This window comes from Lycorma delicatula, chromosome 9 (assembly GCF_047948215.1).
Source record: "Lycorma delicatula isolate Av1 chromosome 9, ASM4794821v1, whole genome shotgun sequence".
NCBI classification, from domain to species: Eukaryota; Metazoa; Arthropoda; class Insecta; order Hemiptera; family Fulgoridae; genus Lycorma; species Lycorma delicatula.
In genome coordinates, this window is record NC_134463.1 from 129021808 (window position 1) to 129040660 (window position 18853).

General features: G+C 34.0%; 1 protein-coding gene across 1 annotated transcript in view; it reads left to right on the forward strand.

Moving 5' to 3' along the window:
• Kul (Kuzbanian-like) overlaps positions 1-18853 on the forward strand; it is a 383998-nt gene that overhangs the window by 203222 nt on the left and 161923 nt on the right. The window contains exon 3 of the mRNA XM_075375246.1: positions 15699-15820. Coding sequence (XP_075231361.1) covers positions 15699-15820 — 122 coding nt within the window. The remainder of the gene's footprint in view (positions 1-15698; positions 15821-18853) is intronic.

The window sequence follows — 18853 nt, forward strand, 5'->3', positions numbered from 1 at the left end:
GTATTACTTTTATACGGTGGGAATTTGAACAAATTGGAAATGTTTATTTATTTTTTTCTTAACAAGCAAAAAGATATTCCTTCATTAATGTGTGCATGTGAGTGTATGCGCGCGCGCGTGTGTGTGTGGGAGGGTTGTGAGTAAAAAGCTTTAGCCGTGATAGTTCTTGTTCCTTTTTCTCATTTTCTTCCCTTGCCGTTTTAGCCTTTCCTTTTGCTGAAAGGCTAAAAATTTAATCGGGTCGAGTTAATTACACAGTTAATAGCATCTGGAGTAAAAGTTTTAGCGAAGCTCGCGTTGTAATGAAAAATGTATACCCATCATATATATAATAGTACATCGGAACTTACTTGCTCGTTCTCCTGCTCCGGGTTTCTAGTGTACGCAACGTTAGCCGTACTCATCGACTATCTGCCTCTTCATGCATTTCTCCTTATCGTTTTGGTTTGTTTTACTTCTTGTTTGTGTGTATGCGTGCGCGTGCGCGCGTGTGTCTAATGCGGTATATTTTACTAACTTTTCATTTTTCCTCATTTTCTTCCCCTTTATGAAAATAAAATAATACGTACTGGATAATTTGTTGAAATAATAATAGGACGATAACAGGGATACTGTGACGTAGAAACAAGCGAGACTCTACGAATCTACATACGTACATTTTAAAGCAGTAATTAAAAAAAAAAATGACTACTTTAAAATTAAAATTACTTTAGAGTGCGTTTGTGCGCCATCTTGGATCCGTATTGTACCCGACGTTTTTTTCTTAAAATTATCGTGATTTTCATTTATTATTATACGAAACAACAACGATGAAAACCGTTTCCCGATAAATGGCTTCGTTTTCGAGTTGTAAGCAATCAGATTTGCAAAAACAGATAAATCGCGGTAGTAATTTTTTTATATTGTGTATTACCTCCAATAACGTTAGCATTAAATCCAATAACGTACTTTATTTCTACTTCTTACTAATACCTCAGTTTTGAAATCTGAAGCAGTTTCCAATCTTTTATATCGCTCTATTTGTAACTTTACATTTTAATAAATAAAACCGTCATAAATTCCACATATGATAACGGTATGTCTTATTCTGTTAGTAAGTCTACAATCTGTTAAATTAATTTCTTTAGTTTACGAAATATTTAGTGCGATCTGAAAATATAAAATAATCTTTCCTTCTGTGTTTTTTTATCTGTGTGACATACTCTGTGATCCGTTTTATGAAATTTCATTTTATTCGTCAAATTTCTTAAATATTAAAGAAAGAAGCCGAAACAATCGCAGTAAATATACAGTATACATCTAAGTCGTCTGCAGACGATTCCCAGTCCCGACACCGAACTCGCCGTTTAGCTGCCAATGTTACGCGATTCGGCGGGGCATGATCCCCCTCTCCTGCTCTATGCCGTAGCCGTTGGGCTTGCGACGCGCGTCCCCCGATGTAAAGGAGCATATGAATCGAGCCTTTCGATCTTCGGGAGTACTGATGATATCACAAACACGAGATTCGGCCTTAGAAACCTTTAGGCAAAATCCCACAACCTTCACATCATCGGCCGCTCGACCGAGTGCGTGAATCAAACGTCCGAATCTGCGGTTCCTCTCGTACTGAACAGGTTACACGCAAACACGTGTCATCAGTAGGGCAAAACTAACCTGACTCGCGTTCCCTATTGGCCGGTGAACAACCCGACGTTTGACAATTACTACTTCTCAACGATAGGAAAAGCGATGTCGCTATGAACGCTTGGCCGCTACAAGCCGGTTATCCCGTAGTAATTTTTCTGGCATCTCTTGCTAAAATTTCTTCGAGCCAAAAGGACCGACAGGCAGTTCTTTCATAATCCCTACGCGTTCTGGACATCGGGATCAAAACAGTATTTGCTGTTTTACTCTTCCCGTGGTTTCTCTCCTAGCCGAGCTGACTTTAGAACATCTAACTTTATAAAAAATAAAGAAGAAACACCAATAGATTACGATTCTAATATATATATATATATTTATTTATAGAAAGAAACTTAAAATTTTGAAATAAAAATCATTAATAAATTATTTATGAAGTAATATATTGTACAGCTATTGAATAGATTTTAGATCGTTATAAAATTTAAGAATTTTGTAACGTAACAGTAGTAAATATTATAATTTAAAAAATATATTAAATAATTTTTTTTTATATATTAAGTAAATTTTATCGTTATTTTTATTGGAAAATCACCGAATCGGTTAAAAATGTTTAATTATTACAAAATTTAGTGTATAAAAAAAGTTATTTTTAAAACTTATGATGACATTAGCGCCGAAAACGCGTTCTTTTAGATTTATTATTTATTAAAACTAACAGATTAAATGTGAGATGTCTGGTAAAAACATTGCATAAAACGTGTTGTGTGTGCGCGCGCGCGCACGTGTGTGTGCATATATATATATAGAGAGAGAGAATGAGCGACTGAGAGAGTGATAGAGATAGAGAGAGAGAGAGAGAGAGAGAGAGAGAGAGAGAGTTATAGAGAGAAAGAGCGAGTAAGAGAGGGACAGAATGAGAAAGAGAAAGTTAGTGAGGGTATGATGAGCTCTAGGGCAAAGGTTAGAGATAGAGAAGAAACTGAACATATTCAATGGAATGGCGGCCCTGTATTTTAGGACCTAACCGGTTTTCTATCCAACTTAATCTCCATAAGGACAATAGAAACAACCGTCACGGATATCTCTTCCTCATTCAATTAAAACTTGATAATTAATTTTATTCACTAATTCCAGAACTGTTATGGGGCTGTAAATAATGTAATCTTACATAGCAGCTTATTAATAAATAAAAAAGTGTGTGTGTGTGTGTGTGTGTGTGTGCCTAGAGAGAGAGAGAGAGAGAGAGAGTGATGGGATAGTTTAAATTTGCAAATATATTACATAGTACATTATACAGATCAAGTTAAGCTAAGATAACGTATGAGTATAAAAACAGATTATAAGCTAAAAATGCTAAACTCTCCTATTGATTAAATACACTAGAAATAATGTCAAGGTAAATATATTAAATAACTAAATCGCAATTCAGGAAAAATTAAACGGAGCAAATATTTATGAACGGGAAGCGATAAGTCTGGTTTTTTATTTTTTAATTAGTATTATTTAAAAATTCACTCGCCACTGTTGTGTTGTTTCCGAAAAGAAAATATTTTAATCGTACTTTGAATACGGTTGGAGGAAGATTTTTCAAACTGTTCGACAATTTATTAAAAACGGCTACGTTTTTAATAGGGTCCTTATTAAATAAGGCCCTTTTTTGTAGATCGAAGTTTAGTATCTAGTTACGAGAAAACGGTTCCGTTGTCCGGTTTCGGATAAAGGTGGATTTTGTTATTTTTTAAGAATAGGTGACCGTTCTTTTTAACAAGATTGCGCATTCGAAAATATAAACTCGATGATAAGCTACCTTGTTAATTTTCTACGTGTAGATCTAAACCATCGATTCCCAAAGCGGTCCAGGTGCACCAATCGCCTCAACTTGTAATTAATGCTGTTAACAAGATGAGAAGCAATGCATTGAATACACGTTTATTTGCTCAATTGTGCGATGAAAATGATGAAGACTTCCAACGATTGCTCTTATATACTGAAGTACGCTGGTTGTCGAAAGGTGCATGTTTAACAAGATTTTACTCACTTTTTGAATCGGTTTTAGAGTTTCTGGAAGGTAAAGATTCAGATTTAAAAGAAAACCTGATCGCTTTGAAAGCTGACATCGCGTATTTGACAGATTTGTTCAAAAGATTTAACGACATTAACTTACAATTACAAGGGGAGAGTCTCAATTTAATAAAAACAAAGGGTGTAATTTCAGCTTTTCTTGGAAAATTGAAATTTATGAAGCAAAATATTGGTCAGCGCGTATTTTCCCAGTTTTCAAACTTGTCACAGGTAGAATGCCTTGATGAGGATATTAGACATACGTTCAACATTTAATCGCCCTGCATGATGACTTCAAAATCAGATTTGAAGATATTCTGACGATGGAAATACCACCGCGGATCGTAAATCCATTTGATGAAACGGAAGTGGAGAATGTGATATTACAAGAGGAGCTACTCGAGCTTAGCACTAATGAGGAGCTGAAGGTGAAATTTAAAGAGGGTATCAAACATTTTGGCTGCAGGCAGAAATACCAGAAAAATATCCTGGACTGTGGGGAATTGCGAGAAAGCTTTTGATAGCGTTTCCCTCGTCATATCTTGTCGAAAAAAGTTTTACTGTCGTTACAAACCTTTTATCAAAAAAAAGAAGCAGATTCAATATCACAGAACGGGGAGATTTGCGCTTATTCCTAACAAAACTGAAGCCAAATATTGATAATTTGCTGTCGATCCATCAACTACATCCCTCCCATTAAAATTGTAACTATTTTGTGATGGTCATTGTAGAAGTTACATTACGTTATTAATGTTTAATTTTAATTATATTACGACAATTTTATTATATTACATTGCAATATGATAACAATAATAATTAATAGCGTAATGATTACATATTTGAATAAATGCAACACAAAAAATATACTATTTTCCTTTTGCTTTTTACCACTCTGAATTGGAAGTTTTCTAAATAAAATAAGTGAGAATCGATTGCTTTCTTGTGCTATGAGAAAATGTCAAAAATGTAAAGTCGGATGGAAGCATTTTTTTTGATCGGCCAACTTTACTTTTTTGACATCCACTCACAGCACAGTCAATAAAAAATTAACCGATCAATTCTCACTTTTTTTCGGAAGCTGTTAGTTCGTGGAACTCAGCCGTAACGCAAATTTTCATAGTTAGATCTAATCTTCACACTTTCCGTCGACTGGAAATACGGTAGAAATGTAGCTGCAGGGGTCCACCGGAACCAGCAAAATTTTGAAAGTGGTCTATGAGAAAAATAAGTTTGGGAACCTCTGTATTCATATTTATGGACGCTGGATCTTAAAAACTCGTTCAGACTTTTTGAGGGAGCCAGAGATGACGTTGTACGTAATTATGTGTAGGGATAATAAATATTCAATAATGATGAAAAGCTTAGCGTTTTAAGCTGTTTCAGGATAAAACAATACGGCTTGATTTGTACAAACGCAATCGATCCGCGCGATTACCGGGGTGTTGCGTCTACTTAAAAAGTACGATGCGACGGTTTTATCCATACTTTATTTAACTTTAGACGGTTACAATTCTTTCCGTGAAAAATTTGTTTGAACTGCTATCGTACGATTTTCAATACGTTTTAAATTATTATCTTTAGATGTAGATACGATTGTGGCATCTGTGAAAAGGTGAAAAGCCATACGATGTGTGGCTCAAGAGTTTTAGGTAGTTCGTTAATAAACGCTAAAAAACAAAGAGACCGAGGTGATTCGTGTAATAGATATTGAACTACGGACTTACGTTGTACTTCTATAAAATACGATACGGTTGCTTATTTATCGTCGGTAAGCTGCGATTTTACCCGATTGTAAGCGGTTTCTCTAATGTAACTACTAGTAGTTTGTTGAATAACTGCACCGAATCGGGCCGATTTATTGAACTAAATACTTTCTTCTTTAAATAAATTTTTAAGTCAAAAACAGAGGGACTTGAACGAGGCCCGTAGTTTTTAAACTTATGGGAATTAACATGGGAATCAAAAAGAAAATAGTTTTCGTAGAATCCGACTTAATTATTCAAAACGTTTGTTAATTTTTTATAATTTTTGATATTCTATATGTTTTTCAAGTTGTCGCGTGTCAATAATCCAAGAATATCCTAGATTAGCTACCGAACAAGAGGTTCACACGTTACCCGAATTTGTTTTCTAAAATTGTTTTTTTTTTCAATTATACTTTTATTACAGCATAACTTTTAAGGTGAAAATATAATTAGATAAAGCGTGTCAAATCAGACCCAAAATTTGTGTATTGCACATGTTGATCTTTTTCGCAGTTATATTCTAAATATTCCATTATTTAGTCATTAATATTTTATTTAATGTAGTATTACTACATTTTAATTAATAGGTGACGTATTTGAAATAAATCTCAATTAAAAATAAAATGGAGCAAGTTTTGCAACCCTATGCCATTTTTTTTTTTTTATTCGAGGCGTGCACGTTATAAAAAATAAAACGTTTACACACAGATGTTTTAATACATTTATATATACGAATGTGTATATGTTTTTATCACGTTTATTTACAACGCATACGTAGCGCTTGTTGCGAAGAATTACGTCACCCTCGCTATAAAAATTGTGGTTCAAAAGATTTTATCTCTTTTCTATTTCCTTTTAGATTCTAGGTTTGCGTCTGTTCAAACCCGCAAATACCTTTTTTTTGGACTTGAGTATTTTAAAAAGTTACATACTATAAAGAATTAGCGTAGTACGGTAATATTTTAAGATTTTACTAATTGTGAAATTAGTGTGTTTATTCCTGATACTACTGCTATCTTCTACGAGGTCTCTCTAGTTTTCTTTTTTCTTGTCGAGTTTAAAGTTTCAGAGGTAATATTCTTTCTAAATTTTATCTCCATCGATTCATTCGTCGATAAACTTTGTTCACGCTGTAAATATTTAAATTAACACGTGAATCTAACGTCGCGTAACCGGGTCCGATCGAGGCAGTCCGCAAAAATCTTATATCCGCCGTTCGATTTTTATTTATATGCGATTACAAACATCTCGTGAATTGTTAATTCGATTTTAGTTTAGAAAAATAAACCAAAATTTAATTATTCTAAATTTTATTAGTGGGAATTTTATATTTTTTTACTTCCTTATCGCAAAAAATTGCGGTTTTCAGATTTCAACGGAAATATCCATTTTGACCAACCCTGAATTTATTTTGACTAGTTTCGGCGTGACGTCTATACGTACGTATATATCTCGCACAACTCAAAAACCATTAGCCGCAGGATGTTGAGATTTTGGAAGGATTGGTGTAATATCTAGTTCTGCACCTTCCCCTATGATTGCAATCGACTGAACCAAATTGTCCAAAAAAAACCCAAAATCCAAAAAAATTTGGATTTTTTAATTTTTCTTAGCTGCATGAATAAGCCCTCATTGTGAGCATTTCAACGATATATCATAAGTGGCACTTACTTTCATCGGTTCCAGAGTTACAGCCAAATGAAATTTTAATCAGTGAAATATTTGGATCTGAAAAGGAAAAGGCACATCGGTTTGAATCAGACTTCATCACCGTTTTTTTCAGTTTTTATTTTTTTTTAATTTAAATATATTGATTTATTAATAATAATTATTAACCTCTGATTGAAAAAGATGTTTTACGATAAATAATAATACAATAATATAGTTTTAAAAAAATTATGAAAAAATATCAGAAGTTATTAATAGAATACAATTTTACGTACTTTTCATTTAAAAAAAAATGTGTTTATGTAATTTAATAGGCGTAAAAGTAAGACATGTGTTGTCCAAATCAGATTATTTCGTCGGCGATTCGATCGAAAAATAGTGCTCACGCGCTCTTACTTTAAGTTTTACTGTTTACTCGTTAATTTTAATAAATTTAAATTCAAAATCAGTCTTAAAATTGAATAAAAAATGTAAATAGGATCATGCACATAGGTCCAGCGGTTTTTAAGTTTTAAGCGAATATCGATGGAAACAAAAATATATATAATTTCCAACAATTGTTTTGTGAAATATACATTTAATTATTTGTATATATACATATATATTTTTTCTTTTCAATTTTGAGCGGATAATCACCCGTTTCCCTTCTTGAAGGAATCTTCTTTGTTTTATCCGCTTATTATTAATTTTAATAGAAAGAATAAAAAGTAAAATTAACTAATCTTAATTAAATTGTTAGTTTCGTTATAGTACGTAATAAAGTACATTTAATATTCTCTCTACTAATTTTGTAAAAGTTTTGCGTTATTACTTTTATAATTCTTTATACGGTTTTTAACATAATCTAATATAATTTAATATTATTAAAAAGAAATTATATATATATAAAATAGTAATTCACGTGAAGGATTTAGGTGGAGGTAGAACAGGATTTGTCCTGCATTTATTTTTCCTTCCCTTAACCGTCTCACCCTTTCTCCTCTCACTTTTATTTTCATTCTGCGCTCAACTCTCTCTTTTTTTTTTTTGGAGTTGACTATCCCTAAATCCTATAAGATGTAATACGAAATTGAGTTTTAGTACCTTTATTATTGTCTTTTTTTACCTCTGCCTCTACTGATGATATTGCAGTGCACTCCCTGTATACCTTAAAAGGGAACTAAGTTAATAAGCGTAACTGAGCGCTCAAAGCACACGCGCACAAAGAAAATCTTAGTCTAAGTACTTTTATTAAGAATGTTCTCGATTCGGTTAGAAATTTCGGTTTTCAGTTAAAATTACGGTCTTTCTTCTACAATTACATATTGTTTTTAATTAATAAAAAATATTTACTAAATACAATCGATCGACAGTTCCTGCAATTATCATTAAATACAGGGCGTTCAACTTAAAAGAGGCCTCATAACGCGGTAGTTCATACTAAATGCATATTGTTAACATTCTTACGTCGGTGTGAGGCGGGTAAGATAATTTGAAAAATGTTGGTACGATTGGAACTGGAGTTGGGAGGACTGTTTATCGCCTGCGCATTTGAGTATTGCCAATGCGGGTCGAGCATTAGCCTTTGAACAGGATTACATAATCGTGTGTTGTTTGTTAATTTGCGGTTAACTGTTGAAGAACGTGTATTCGTGATGGAAACTTATTTAGAGACGAAATGTCATGTTGTGAAAGTTCAGGGAAAAATTTGAAAAGGAAGCGCCAGTGAAAAGCGTTATTCAGAAGTTAGTTAAAAATTTTCGTGCAACAGTTTTAACTACATCGTGCAGGACATTAAAGCGGCGGTTACAAGTCGTAAATCTTTGCGGAGACTAAACCGAAAAAATGAAACGTTTCACTAGGTTCAGCCCGCACTGCAGGAGGAAAATTTTGAAACGTTATCCGTACCGAAAGCAGGTTTTCCACGAGCTAACTGATGCCGATTTTGCTTAAAGGGTTCATTACTGTCATCGGCAAGAACTTCATTAGATATAACATTAAAATTTTTTATCAAGAATTTTTCACAGACGAAGCGTGGTTTCATCTCGGTGGGTCTGTTAATAGTCAGAATTACCAGACCTGAGGTACTGAAAATCCGCACGTTTTCTTTGAATATCCCCTACATCTACAAAAAATAGGCTTATGGTGTGCGGTTTCAAGGCGATGAATATTGTGACTTGTTTTTTGAAAAAAACTGTGGGTGCCGCCGTCTACCAAGAAATTATACAACAGCCTTACTGCAAGAGGATAAGCGTAATTACCGGTTGCAAAAGGACAGCGCCAGTTACCGTACAACTCGCTGTACTTAGGAGATACTACAGGACTTTTTGGTGGAAGAATCATTTCTAAAGGATTGTGCGCACCAAGATCCCCTGATTTGACTAGTCCAAACTTCTTTCTGCGTACTTATTTCAATGAAATTGTTAGTAGGAGCCCTGCAGGAATTGAAGACAAACCATTACCGATGCCATCCAGGAAATTAAGAGGGTACAGCTAACAAAAGTAGTCAGAAACATGTGAAACGTGTTAACAAGTGCATAGAAGTGAATGGATATCATTTGCAATACATTCTCTAAATTATTATGTAACCGTTTGCTAATAAACTATTATTTATAGGGAAATCTAAGTTTTCGAAGCCTCTTTTAAGTTGAACATTTTATATTACGAAGAATTTTGACCGAATAAAATGTTTAAATCTGCCAACGATGTCGCAAAACTTTGGCATTTGCATATAGCTTACAATTTATTCTTCCGTCGGTAAATTTAAAATTATTATTATTCTTCCTTTCAAGAAGTAATTTTTTTTATCGAGAGCAGAATAAGTAACAAAGGCTTTACAGTGTTTTTCTCAACTTTTTCTTAAAAATTGTTAAAAATAGAACACTTTCCATGTTGTGATACATGTACTCGTTTTAAAATACCGTTTATTGAATGATTTTACAGGATTATATCCTCGCACGCGTTATTTCCGTGTAAAACTTAAAAAATTGTAAATAATTTTGCTGTTGCTGGCAAAGTTATCGCTATCATCAACTTCCATTCTCGAACGATATCATTTGAAATAGGGTATTGCACTGTCTAGAATTATCAATATTTAGGTAAGAAATTTGTTCCTAAAATCAAATTCTTAATGAAATCAGGAGAGTTTTGAACTCGTTAAAAATTACATTCCCCTCCGGTACAGCAAAGTCCAGGATTTATATCATTCCACTTTTTGGCAGCGGTTACATTTTAATCGAGTCATCTATGTGAATTTTCAAAGTCGATTTCAGCTAACCTTTCAAGTCAAAAGTTGGTTTAAGATTTAATATATTTTTTTAAGACCAAATGTATATTTAATTCAATTTTGAGCCGAGTTTTTATACGTTGCTCTTCAAGTCATTCGGTAAGTTCTGGCGTAGAGACACACGTCCTCTACGATCGTAAATTCTAGTTACCCTAAAGGGTATGACATTGAGGATGCTAATCGTGATCGCCTTCGATCTAGAAAGCCACCTATCAAAACAGCAATTGCTGCCACAGAGGAAGGATTTAACCTAACTGAGGCCTGGCGTCAAGAATGGACCGCAAAGCAGAATAACCATGTACTACTCAAAGGCCGCCGGGTTTTGACTTGCCACTTAAGACATGGTCAACGCTAAACAGTACGAACTCAGCATGGTAGGTGCGCGCCTATTTCCTGTATAAATGGGGTAATACACCGACGACCCTTTACGAGTGTGGTGAAAATCAAACTGTTTACCACATCACAGTAGTTAGCCCTAGGACAGCTTATGAAGGGAATCCTGAAGATTTCTTGATGGCGACTCCAGAATCAGAAGCACGTATTAATTTGTTAAATCTTTGTTTGTAATTTTTGACTGTAATTGGTGTTGTTTTTTGGCGCCATACGCTAAATAAATAAACCCTAAAGGTTTTTACTGTTTGTGACCTCGTCGATCTAGGCGTTATGAAAATATTATTACCGAATTAGGAGTCGAATCTATGGCAATTATGGATACGGCTTACCCGATGGAACCTCTTAGTTCTGGTTATAAAAATCTACAGAGAGCAATCTGACTTGCGTGAGGATGAGTTTTCATACACGGGTCGCCGCCGTATTAGACAATGACATTAAATTTAATAAATCACAAATAACTTTCTGAAGAAATCAGTATCGATATCGAAATTCAGTTTTCCACAAACCATCAAAACTTTGATAAATATGTAAGTAGTCGTCATACCCTTTAATTTTATTATCATTATAATTTGTTTTTACGTATATGATAATACAAATTCATCTTTTATAGGCAGTGCCATTAAATTTAGTAACTCACACAATAACCGCCTGAAGAAGTCGATATTGATATTGACATAGAAAACGAGCGATGTATAAATATCTATCGATGACATTAAATTTAGTAAAAAAAGAGGTTATTATTTTTGCGGCCTCCGTGGCGCGAGTGGTAGTATCTCGGCCATTCATCCGGAGGTCGTCCCGGGTTCGAATCCCGGTCAGGCATGGCATTTTTACGCACGCTACAAATCATTTATTTCACCCTCTGAAGCAATACCTAACGGTGGTCCTGAAGGTTAAATAAAAAAAAAAAGTTATTATTTTTCTTTTTTTTGGGGGGGTATATAGTAGTGAGATTGGTGAAGTTTGAAATGTGGATCCCTCTTCCAGAGGTCATAAAAGAGCTACAGTTAAAATCTCGTAATTATTGGTTTCGTAATTTTCGCGGTTTACCGGAAACAAACGAAAAATACTTTTTTTCTGTAAGATTTAATGACTACAATAAAATGTTTCGTTGTTTCGATGATAAATTTAAAAATTGTTATTAAAATTTTAAACCTTACTTATTTTTTAAATTTATAGGTTGACATAACCGGCTGAAAAACATTTAATTCTAGAATTATTTCTTAAAGTAAGTCGTTATCTCTTTTTATTCTTAGTATTTTTACCAGTTTTGTATAACGGGTACAAATTTAATGGCCTTTATTTGTTAATACTTGCTCCAATCAAGGTTTTACCTCGGTTTCCTTGATCCGTCTTGGGAAATGTTGGGGCAGTTCTTTTTTTAACTGTGGACTAGGAAATATGAAGTAAACCACAAATTCAAAAGGCAACGTGGAAAATTATTTGAGCACATATTTATGTACATGTTGAACAGTATGCAAAACAATTGGGGGTGTTTTTAAAAATGTTTTTTCTTAGTTTTATGTAGAAACATTTTTTCTATCAAAGCATCATTTAAATTTACTTCAAATAAAGTTACGGGAACATTTTTAAGCGGTTTAGTAACGTATTAAAAATGGCAACGGAAACATAATAAATCCTTTTCTCTTAACCCGAAATACTGAGTTGAGTTACACAAAAACGATTCTGTTATTTCGTTTGGTAGAGATGGTTATTGTTACTTTTAAAAAATAAGCGAGTATTTTTACTTCTTTGTACGAAGTAAAGAAAGTATTGTGATCGCGAAAAATTTCGGTTTCCAGATTTTAACTTTTGAAATCGCGTCATTTTTTTTTTATACCCGCTGTATTTTGCCTTCTACATCTTGAAGTGACTCACATTTTACGTCTGTATTCTTTTCAAACAATAAATATTTAGTCGCCTTTTTACTGTCTGTCAGGTATCAGTAACCGGTTTTGAGCGATTCTCATGATACCGTAACTACTAAGTTTTTTCATCGGTAAAAATTGCGTAAATAGATCGAATGGTTTACTGAGATCCCGAACAAATTGAAAACGGGATCTTTTTGTTATCCACCCTATTAAAATATTTTCTAAAAATTGAGAAATGCTTAAAAACTTTGTCTATACGTTAGCCTTTCTTTTACAAAAAAGTTAAAAATTTTATCGTAACTTTTTAAATATACTTCAGAAAATACCGATTTTTTCTGTATAATAATAATGAAAGCTTCATAAAAATTACCTATTTCTATAATAAAATATGAAGAAATTTAACAAAGAAAAAATCTTAAATTCAACGGTTGTCTTTTGGAACGAGACGACAATTTATGCGATATTTTTTATTGGATACCGATTATTAAAGTTAAAGAAACTGCTTCACCTGTCGTCCGATTTTCATAAACAGTCAAACAGAATTACTAGTCGTAATACACGAGTCGGTACAATAAATTTAATGAATGGTACGGTTACTCTTTCCTGAGATATTAAATACAGTAGATATTGAAACATACACATATCTGTACGTACATAATCGACCGCTCACCGTCTCCTCAAAACGTCGATAAATAAATAAAAAGACCGCGTATCTAAAATTTCGACCTGGTAACAGTACTTTCCGTTACAACAGTCGGGAAAACTAAAATGTTTATTGTGCCCGTTTGCCGAGACAACGTCGATGTAGCTTATAAGAATTTAACCGATATACGGTGCTTATGGACTCATATATGTAAATTTTATACTAGCTATTTTCTGATGCCTGTGTGACCCATCCGGAAAGCAGTCGGTGCGCTGTTTAATTTACATTTCTGAATAAAATATGTATCTCTCTTTATCGTTATTAAAGATAAAAAAAGGCAAAACCACCCTCGTATTGTATTTTTTTTTTGACGGTTTAAATTTCAAATAGGCTACTTGTAGAGGTAGATATGATATTTGTACGTAAATGTGCTACTGCTTTTGACATTTGCTGTCGCTCGACGTGTAGGTTGACATTTCACGGCGTCACAGTTAATACACCTACACGTGCGTGCGCTAACGTACGCACGCACAAATATGGACATCCGCTTCTCCCTTGACATTTCTCTGTATATCCACCCTCACTGTAATCGCCATTTGTACTCGCGCTGTCATCTGCCTTTTTTTTGTCAGTTGTCCAATACGCTTCTTCTATTACCTAGTTTTGATTCATTTTTGTTTCTAGGAATAATATAAAGCGATTTGGGAATAATTGTATTTTTTTACGTTTCCATATTTTAATGAGGCTTAATAATGGAGACTTTAGATTCTGCGCATTATTTACGAAAAATAGAACGTAATTTTATTTTAAAAAGAGGTGGTTATTCGAAACCGTAATAAATAAAACATAATTATTGTTGATTTTTTTAAAAACCCTTCGGGAACTCTGTAGTAGGTATATTTGTTCACCGACTACGATTGATGCTCGACCGGAAACAATTCTGATGTAGCGGCCGTTATTTTATTTATTTATTTGAAATATAATAAATTAAAAAACGTTTTTGATCGATTATAAAAAGTTAATTTTTAACCGATTTCAATAAAAAGCCGAATGGTTCTCGATTCGAGCCGTGTGGTGTTTTTCTTTTACCGAGTAAATGTAAAAACTACGTCGCTTCAAAAAGCCGAGAGCGGAAACAAATGTTTTTGTTATTTTTCATTAGGATTACCGGTCTTCATTTTTTGTGGCTCTGACCCGTTAAAATCTCGCTGTTTAAAAAACAATCTATCGTCTTCATTTTCTCTGAAAGTAATTAGTTATTCGACCGGCCGGTACGTACCGAGTAAAAGTGTTGTCGACTGAAGGTTTAATAACACGTACATTCTCACACTGATGTTCAGTTGACGTTCAGTTCATTCAAACGGAAATGAAAATTCATATCATTTCTATTTTCGTGATGAATATCCGATGGATGTTTATATAATTCATGAGAATTATTTTGTCATCTCAAAGAGATGACATATAATCTCTTTCTCAAAGAGAAACCTATAACTTTACGGTGTTATTCGATGCATAGCCTACTGTCGGCGTAGAAATTATACATATATATATATATATATATATATATATATATATATATATATATATATATATATATAGTTGAGTTTGAAGATTAATAAAATAAAAAGTATCCGGCCGATTTCGAAAAATGCTTCCCTCATCTTTTATATATTTTGTTCTACCTAACGAGTTAAAAATAATTTTTAATAGTCGTTATGGTAATGATAAGTACAATTTTACGGGTCTTCTCTTGCGTAGCTCGACTTTGATCGATCGATTGTCATCGCACTAATCGCAACGATCATTTTACTCGAGGTTGTCCGTTCTATTAGCTAAAATACCTCTTAAATTTCAGATCTATACCTACATCCGTTTAAGAGCTGTTATTCAATTTGTAAAACTATTTTATCTCGTGCCTATTCGACGTTGAAACACGGTTAAGGCTGTTTTTTTTTTTAAGAGAGTTTTAGATACGGAATAATAAATTGTTTTAAATGAACCGTTAAACAGGAAAAAATCACGGTTATGATCTATCTGTACTTTACCTCGGCCGCCTTTCCGTGGGCGGATCTTTGACGAAATTATTCTATTACAAGTTTCAGGTAATAAATACCATGCCGGCTATGTTTCTCATTCTTTTAGCGATTCATTTATTCGTGTATTCTACTTGTCGCGGATAGTAATTAATTAAAGGATTTTTTTTTCTCATAAGGCTTTCCGTCATATTCTGTCATTTATGCTACGGATCTCCAGTGACATTATTGTCCGCCTTGTTTTTAATTTTTTTACTGGTATTTTTGGTAATTATTCTTAAATCACTTTCTTTGTATTTATGTAAGGATTAAAGATAATTTGTTAACTAACACTCTGTATATCTTTAATAAGATTTATTTTCATTAAAAAAAAAAACATTTATTTGTGATTAACAGGGAGTTCAGGTTGGTGTTGTGGCCGGATAATGAGGTGTTTTGCAGTGACGTCATTTTCGAGGACGGCGCTGGTCGCCGACTTCAGTACGATTTGGGCAGCGCCTACATCGGTACTCTTGAAGGTATTTATTAATTTTTAAAGTGTTACTTCTTTTAATTCATTTTATTTAATTTTCATATTCCGGCCCGGCTATTTTAGTTGGAGAATAATGTAAGGAAATCTGCTGTAACGTGTTAAAATTTCCAACGCCTTAATTTTTTAATTTTTATTTATTGACATTTTGAGGTTACCGAGTCGGAAAAAACAGTGCGGAATTCAGTATAAAAAGATGTGTCAACGTGCATTTCTTTGTGCGTGTATCTCCGGAACGAATTCTGATGATTATAAAATTTCATCTCTAACTGCTGTATATAGAAAGGAAAGTAATATTAAATTTTTATAAAAATCAGACGAGGGGATCGGGCAGGCCAGTTGGCTTTTAAATCACGATTATTGTCTCGATATTTGTACATTTTTGGTGAAAACCTTTCCGAAAAACTTTACGACTAATAATAATAGTATGCATTTGTTTTTTTAAAAAAACCTTCCCGTCCGTAAAACCGAAATAAATAAAAAAAATCAATTTTTTTGATATTTTTTGGGGTGTTACGAAAGGTTTGAGATTCGTGACCGTTATATCGATGTGAATTTTGTTACAATTTCTTTAAAATTTACCAGGATACTTTTAAAGGTTATTAATGTAAAAAAGTTGAAAAAACTTTCCTTCATCCTTCCACTCTCCCCCGCAAAAAAGAAAAAAGAATTATATACCGGGTGACAAAAAATAATATCGGGGTTTAATTTTCTTTATTTGATGAGGTGTACGATGTTCATAAGGTTAGAAACAAAAAAAAAGTCTTGTGTTTTGCGGTTTGCTAAATATGAATCTGTAGTTACAATTCGACGCGCGTCTAATCCTCCGAGTGACAGTATCATTTGTCGATGGCATAACGATCGGATATCTGCGTAAAGGGAAGATTACGGGACGATCGAGGGTATCTGAAGAAAATATTCAACTTCTCGGGGAGTCTTTTCTTCACGGTTCTAAAAAATTTGTTCGGTAAGGCCGGGCGCGAACTAGCGATGCCGGTGATAAAAGTGTGTAATGTTTTAAGGAAATGTTTTCTTACGTGCTCAGAGCGTTTGCAGCTGTTACAGGCTTTAAAGCCTACCGACTATGCTTTTCGCACCTTCTTCGCGATAAATGTTGCGGCACGAAGAGTATTTTCATTTTCGTATCGCGCTAAGTTACGAGTCAAAATTTCATTTACTTTCACACGCAATACGCGTGTTAACTTTAACAATGTATTGCGCGTATCTGGGGGTTAGAAATTTTCTATGAATTTTTATAACGCAAAAGGGGCTTCCAAAATTAAGCGTTTTCTCTGCGGTTCCAACGGCAAGTTAATCCCGAAAGCCGTTCTTTATCGCTGAAGCGAGTTCCTTTATAACAGCAGTTCCTTAATCGAATACGATGTACGCACGGCTTTTTCCTCGACTGTAAGGTGGACCAAAGAATTCTATTTGCTAACAACACGGTGCACCTCCTCATCGGCATAACTCTGTACGGGGTCGGTCGTATGGCCGATTTCCCCGACCGCTGGATAGGGCGGTACGGACCCGACAATAGATGTTTGCGGTGGCCTCCGATCTCTTGCGATATGAATGCTTGCGTAAAGGAAAAAGTACGGGACGACCGGCGCCATATCGCAAATCACATAGCATTTTGTACGGGTGGCCGTGTCACGTAGATCAGACACATCCTCCCTATCTGATCCCGTGTGATATTTTTTCCTGTGGGTTTTACGAAGGATGTTTTGTATGCGCCTCCGCTACCTACTATTTCTACCCGATTTGAGACTCGGTCTAAAGCAGTTACCGCTTTCTTTACTTTAGAATTCCGGTTAAAATACGCGACGAACTTTCGTACCGGTCGGATATGTGCCGCGGGACGAAAGATGTTCACGTTGAACACTTGTACGGAAAAACTGCAAGATTTACGCTTTCAACTTGCATTTTATTTCTGTAAATCAAACTTAAGAGATATTAAGTACCATTAAACTCTAATATTGTTTTTTGTACATCTTGAATATTTAGGGTTTTAAATTTTCAATATATTTTAATGTAAAAGATGTACATATAAAACATATGTTTACGGGTGGAAGGGGTAATTTTATAATTATTTTCTCGTTTAACAAATCACTCGAAATTTGTTTTCATTATTTTTTCCTACCGAAGGAAATCAGCACGATCTAATAATTAATAAATATTTTTCTAGTAAATTTTTTTAGTATTTTTTACGGCTGTTATTTTTTAGGTTTGTACAAATTTAGTAACAGGAATGTTAGTAGGTCGACTTCATTTACGGTGTTTATTTCCTTCTCCCGATGTTTTACAAGAATCTCTAAAAGAGCTTCTGTATTTTATTAATTTATTCGTTTCTTCGCTGTTTTAATGTACCGGTATAACAAAGAAAAGAATTAGGACCGGTAAAAAAAAATGAATTCGATGAATTTTTATTTTTTGATATTTTAAAATGCTCGTCTTTGTTTAATATCCTGTGTTAGCGCGCACGTGTACGTGCGGGTTTTGGGGTGCACTTGATTTTACATTCGTATGAAACGATAAACTTCAAAAAGTAAAATTCGGTCTGGTAATTTTTACGTTAGACTAATTAATTTTGATACAGAGGTGGGAAGATATTGAGGGATTGCTGTATTTCTTCAGAAAATAGATTTTTATTTGTTCCATCTGTAAAGGACTCGGCAAAATTCCTTAAAAATGTATTTTTATAACTTTTCGTTGACGTTTTTTTAATCGGTTGAACTGAAAGATTTGAAATTCCGTTTCTGTTATTATTTCTTGTAAATAAATGGATGTTGTCGTATCGAAAACCATTTTGAATATTTATCTTCCCTTATTTCCTTCGGTAGTTGGCCTTAATTTATTACTCGGGTACCCGAAACAGAATAAAAAACAAGAATCAATACCAGGTCCAGGATAGAGGAATGCCCGCGGGCGCAGAAAGCGGCCGACCCATCATTGCTGCACACAATTCCAGTAGTTCTTCTAGCGCTAGTCCTCTGTTGTTCGAGGCCCCAGCCTCAGCCGCTAC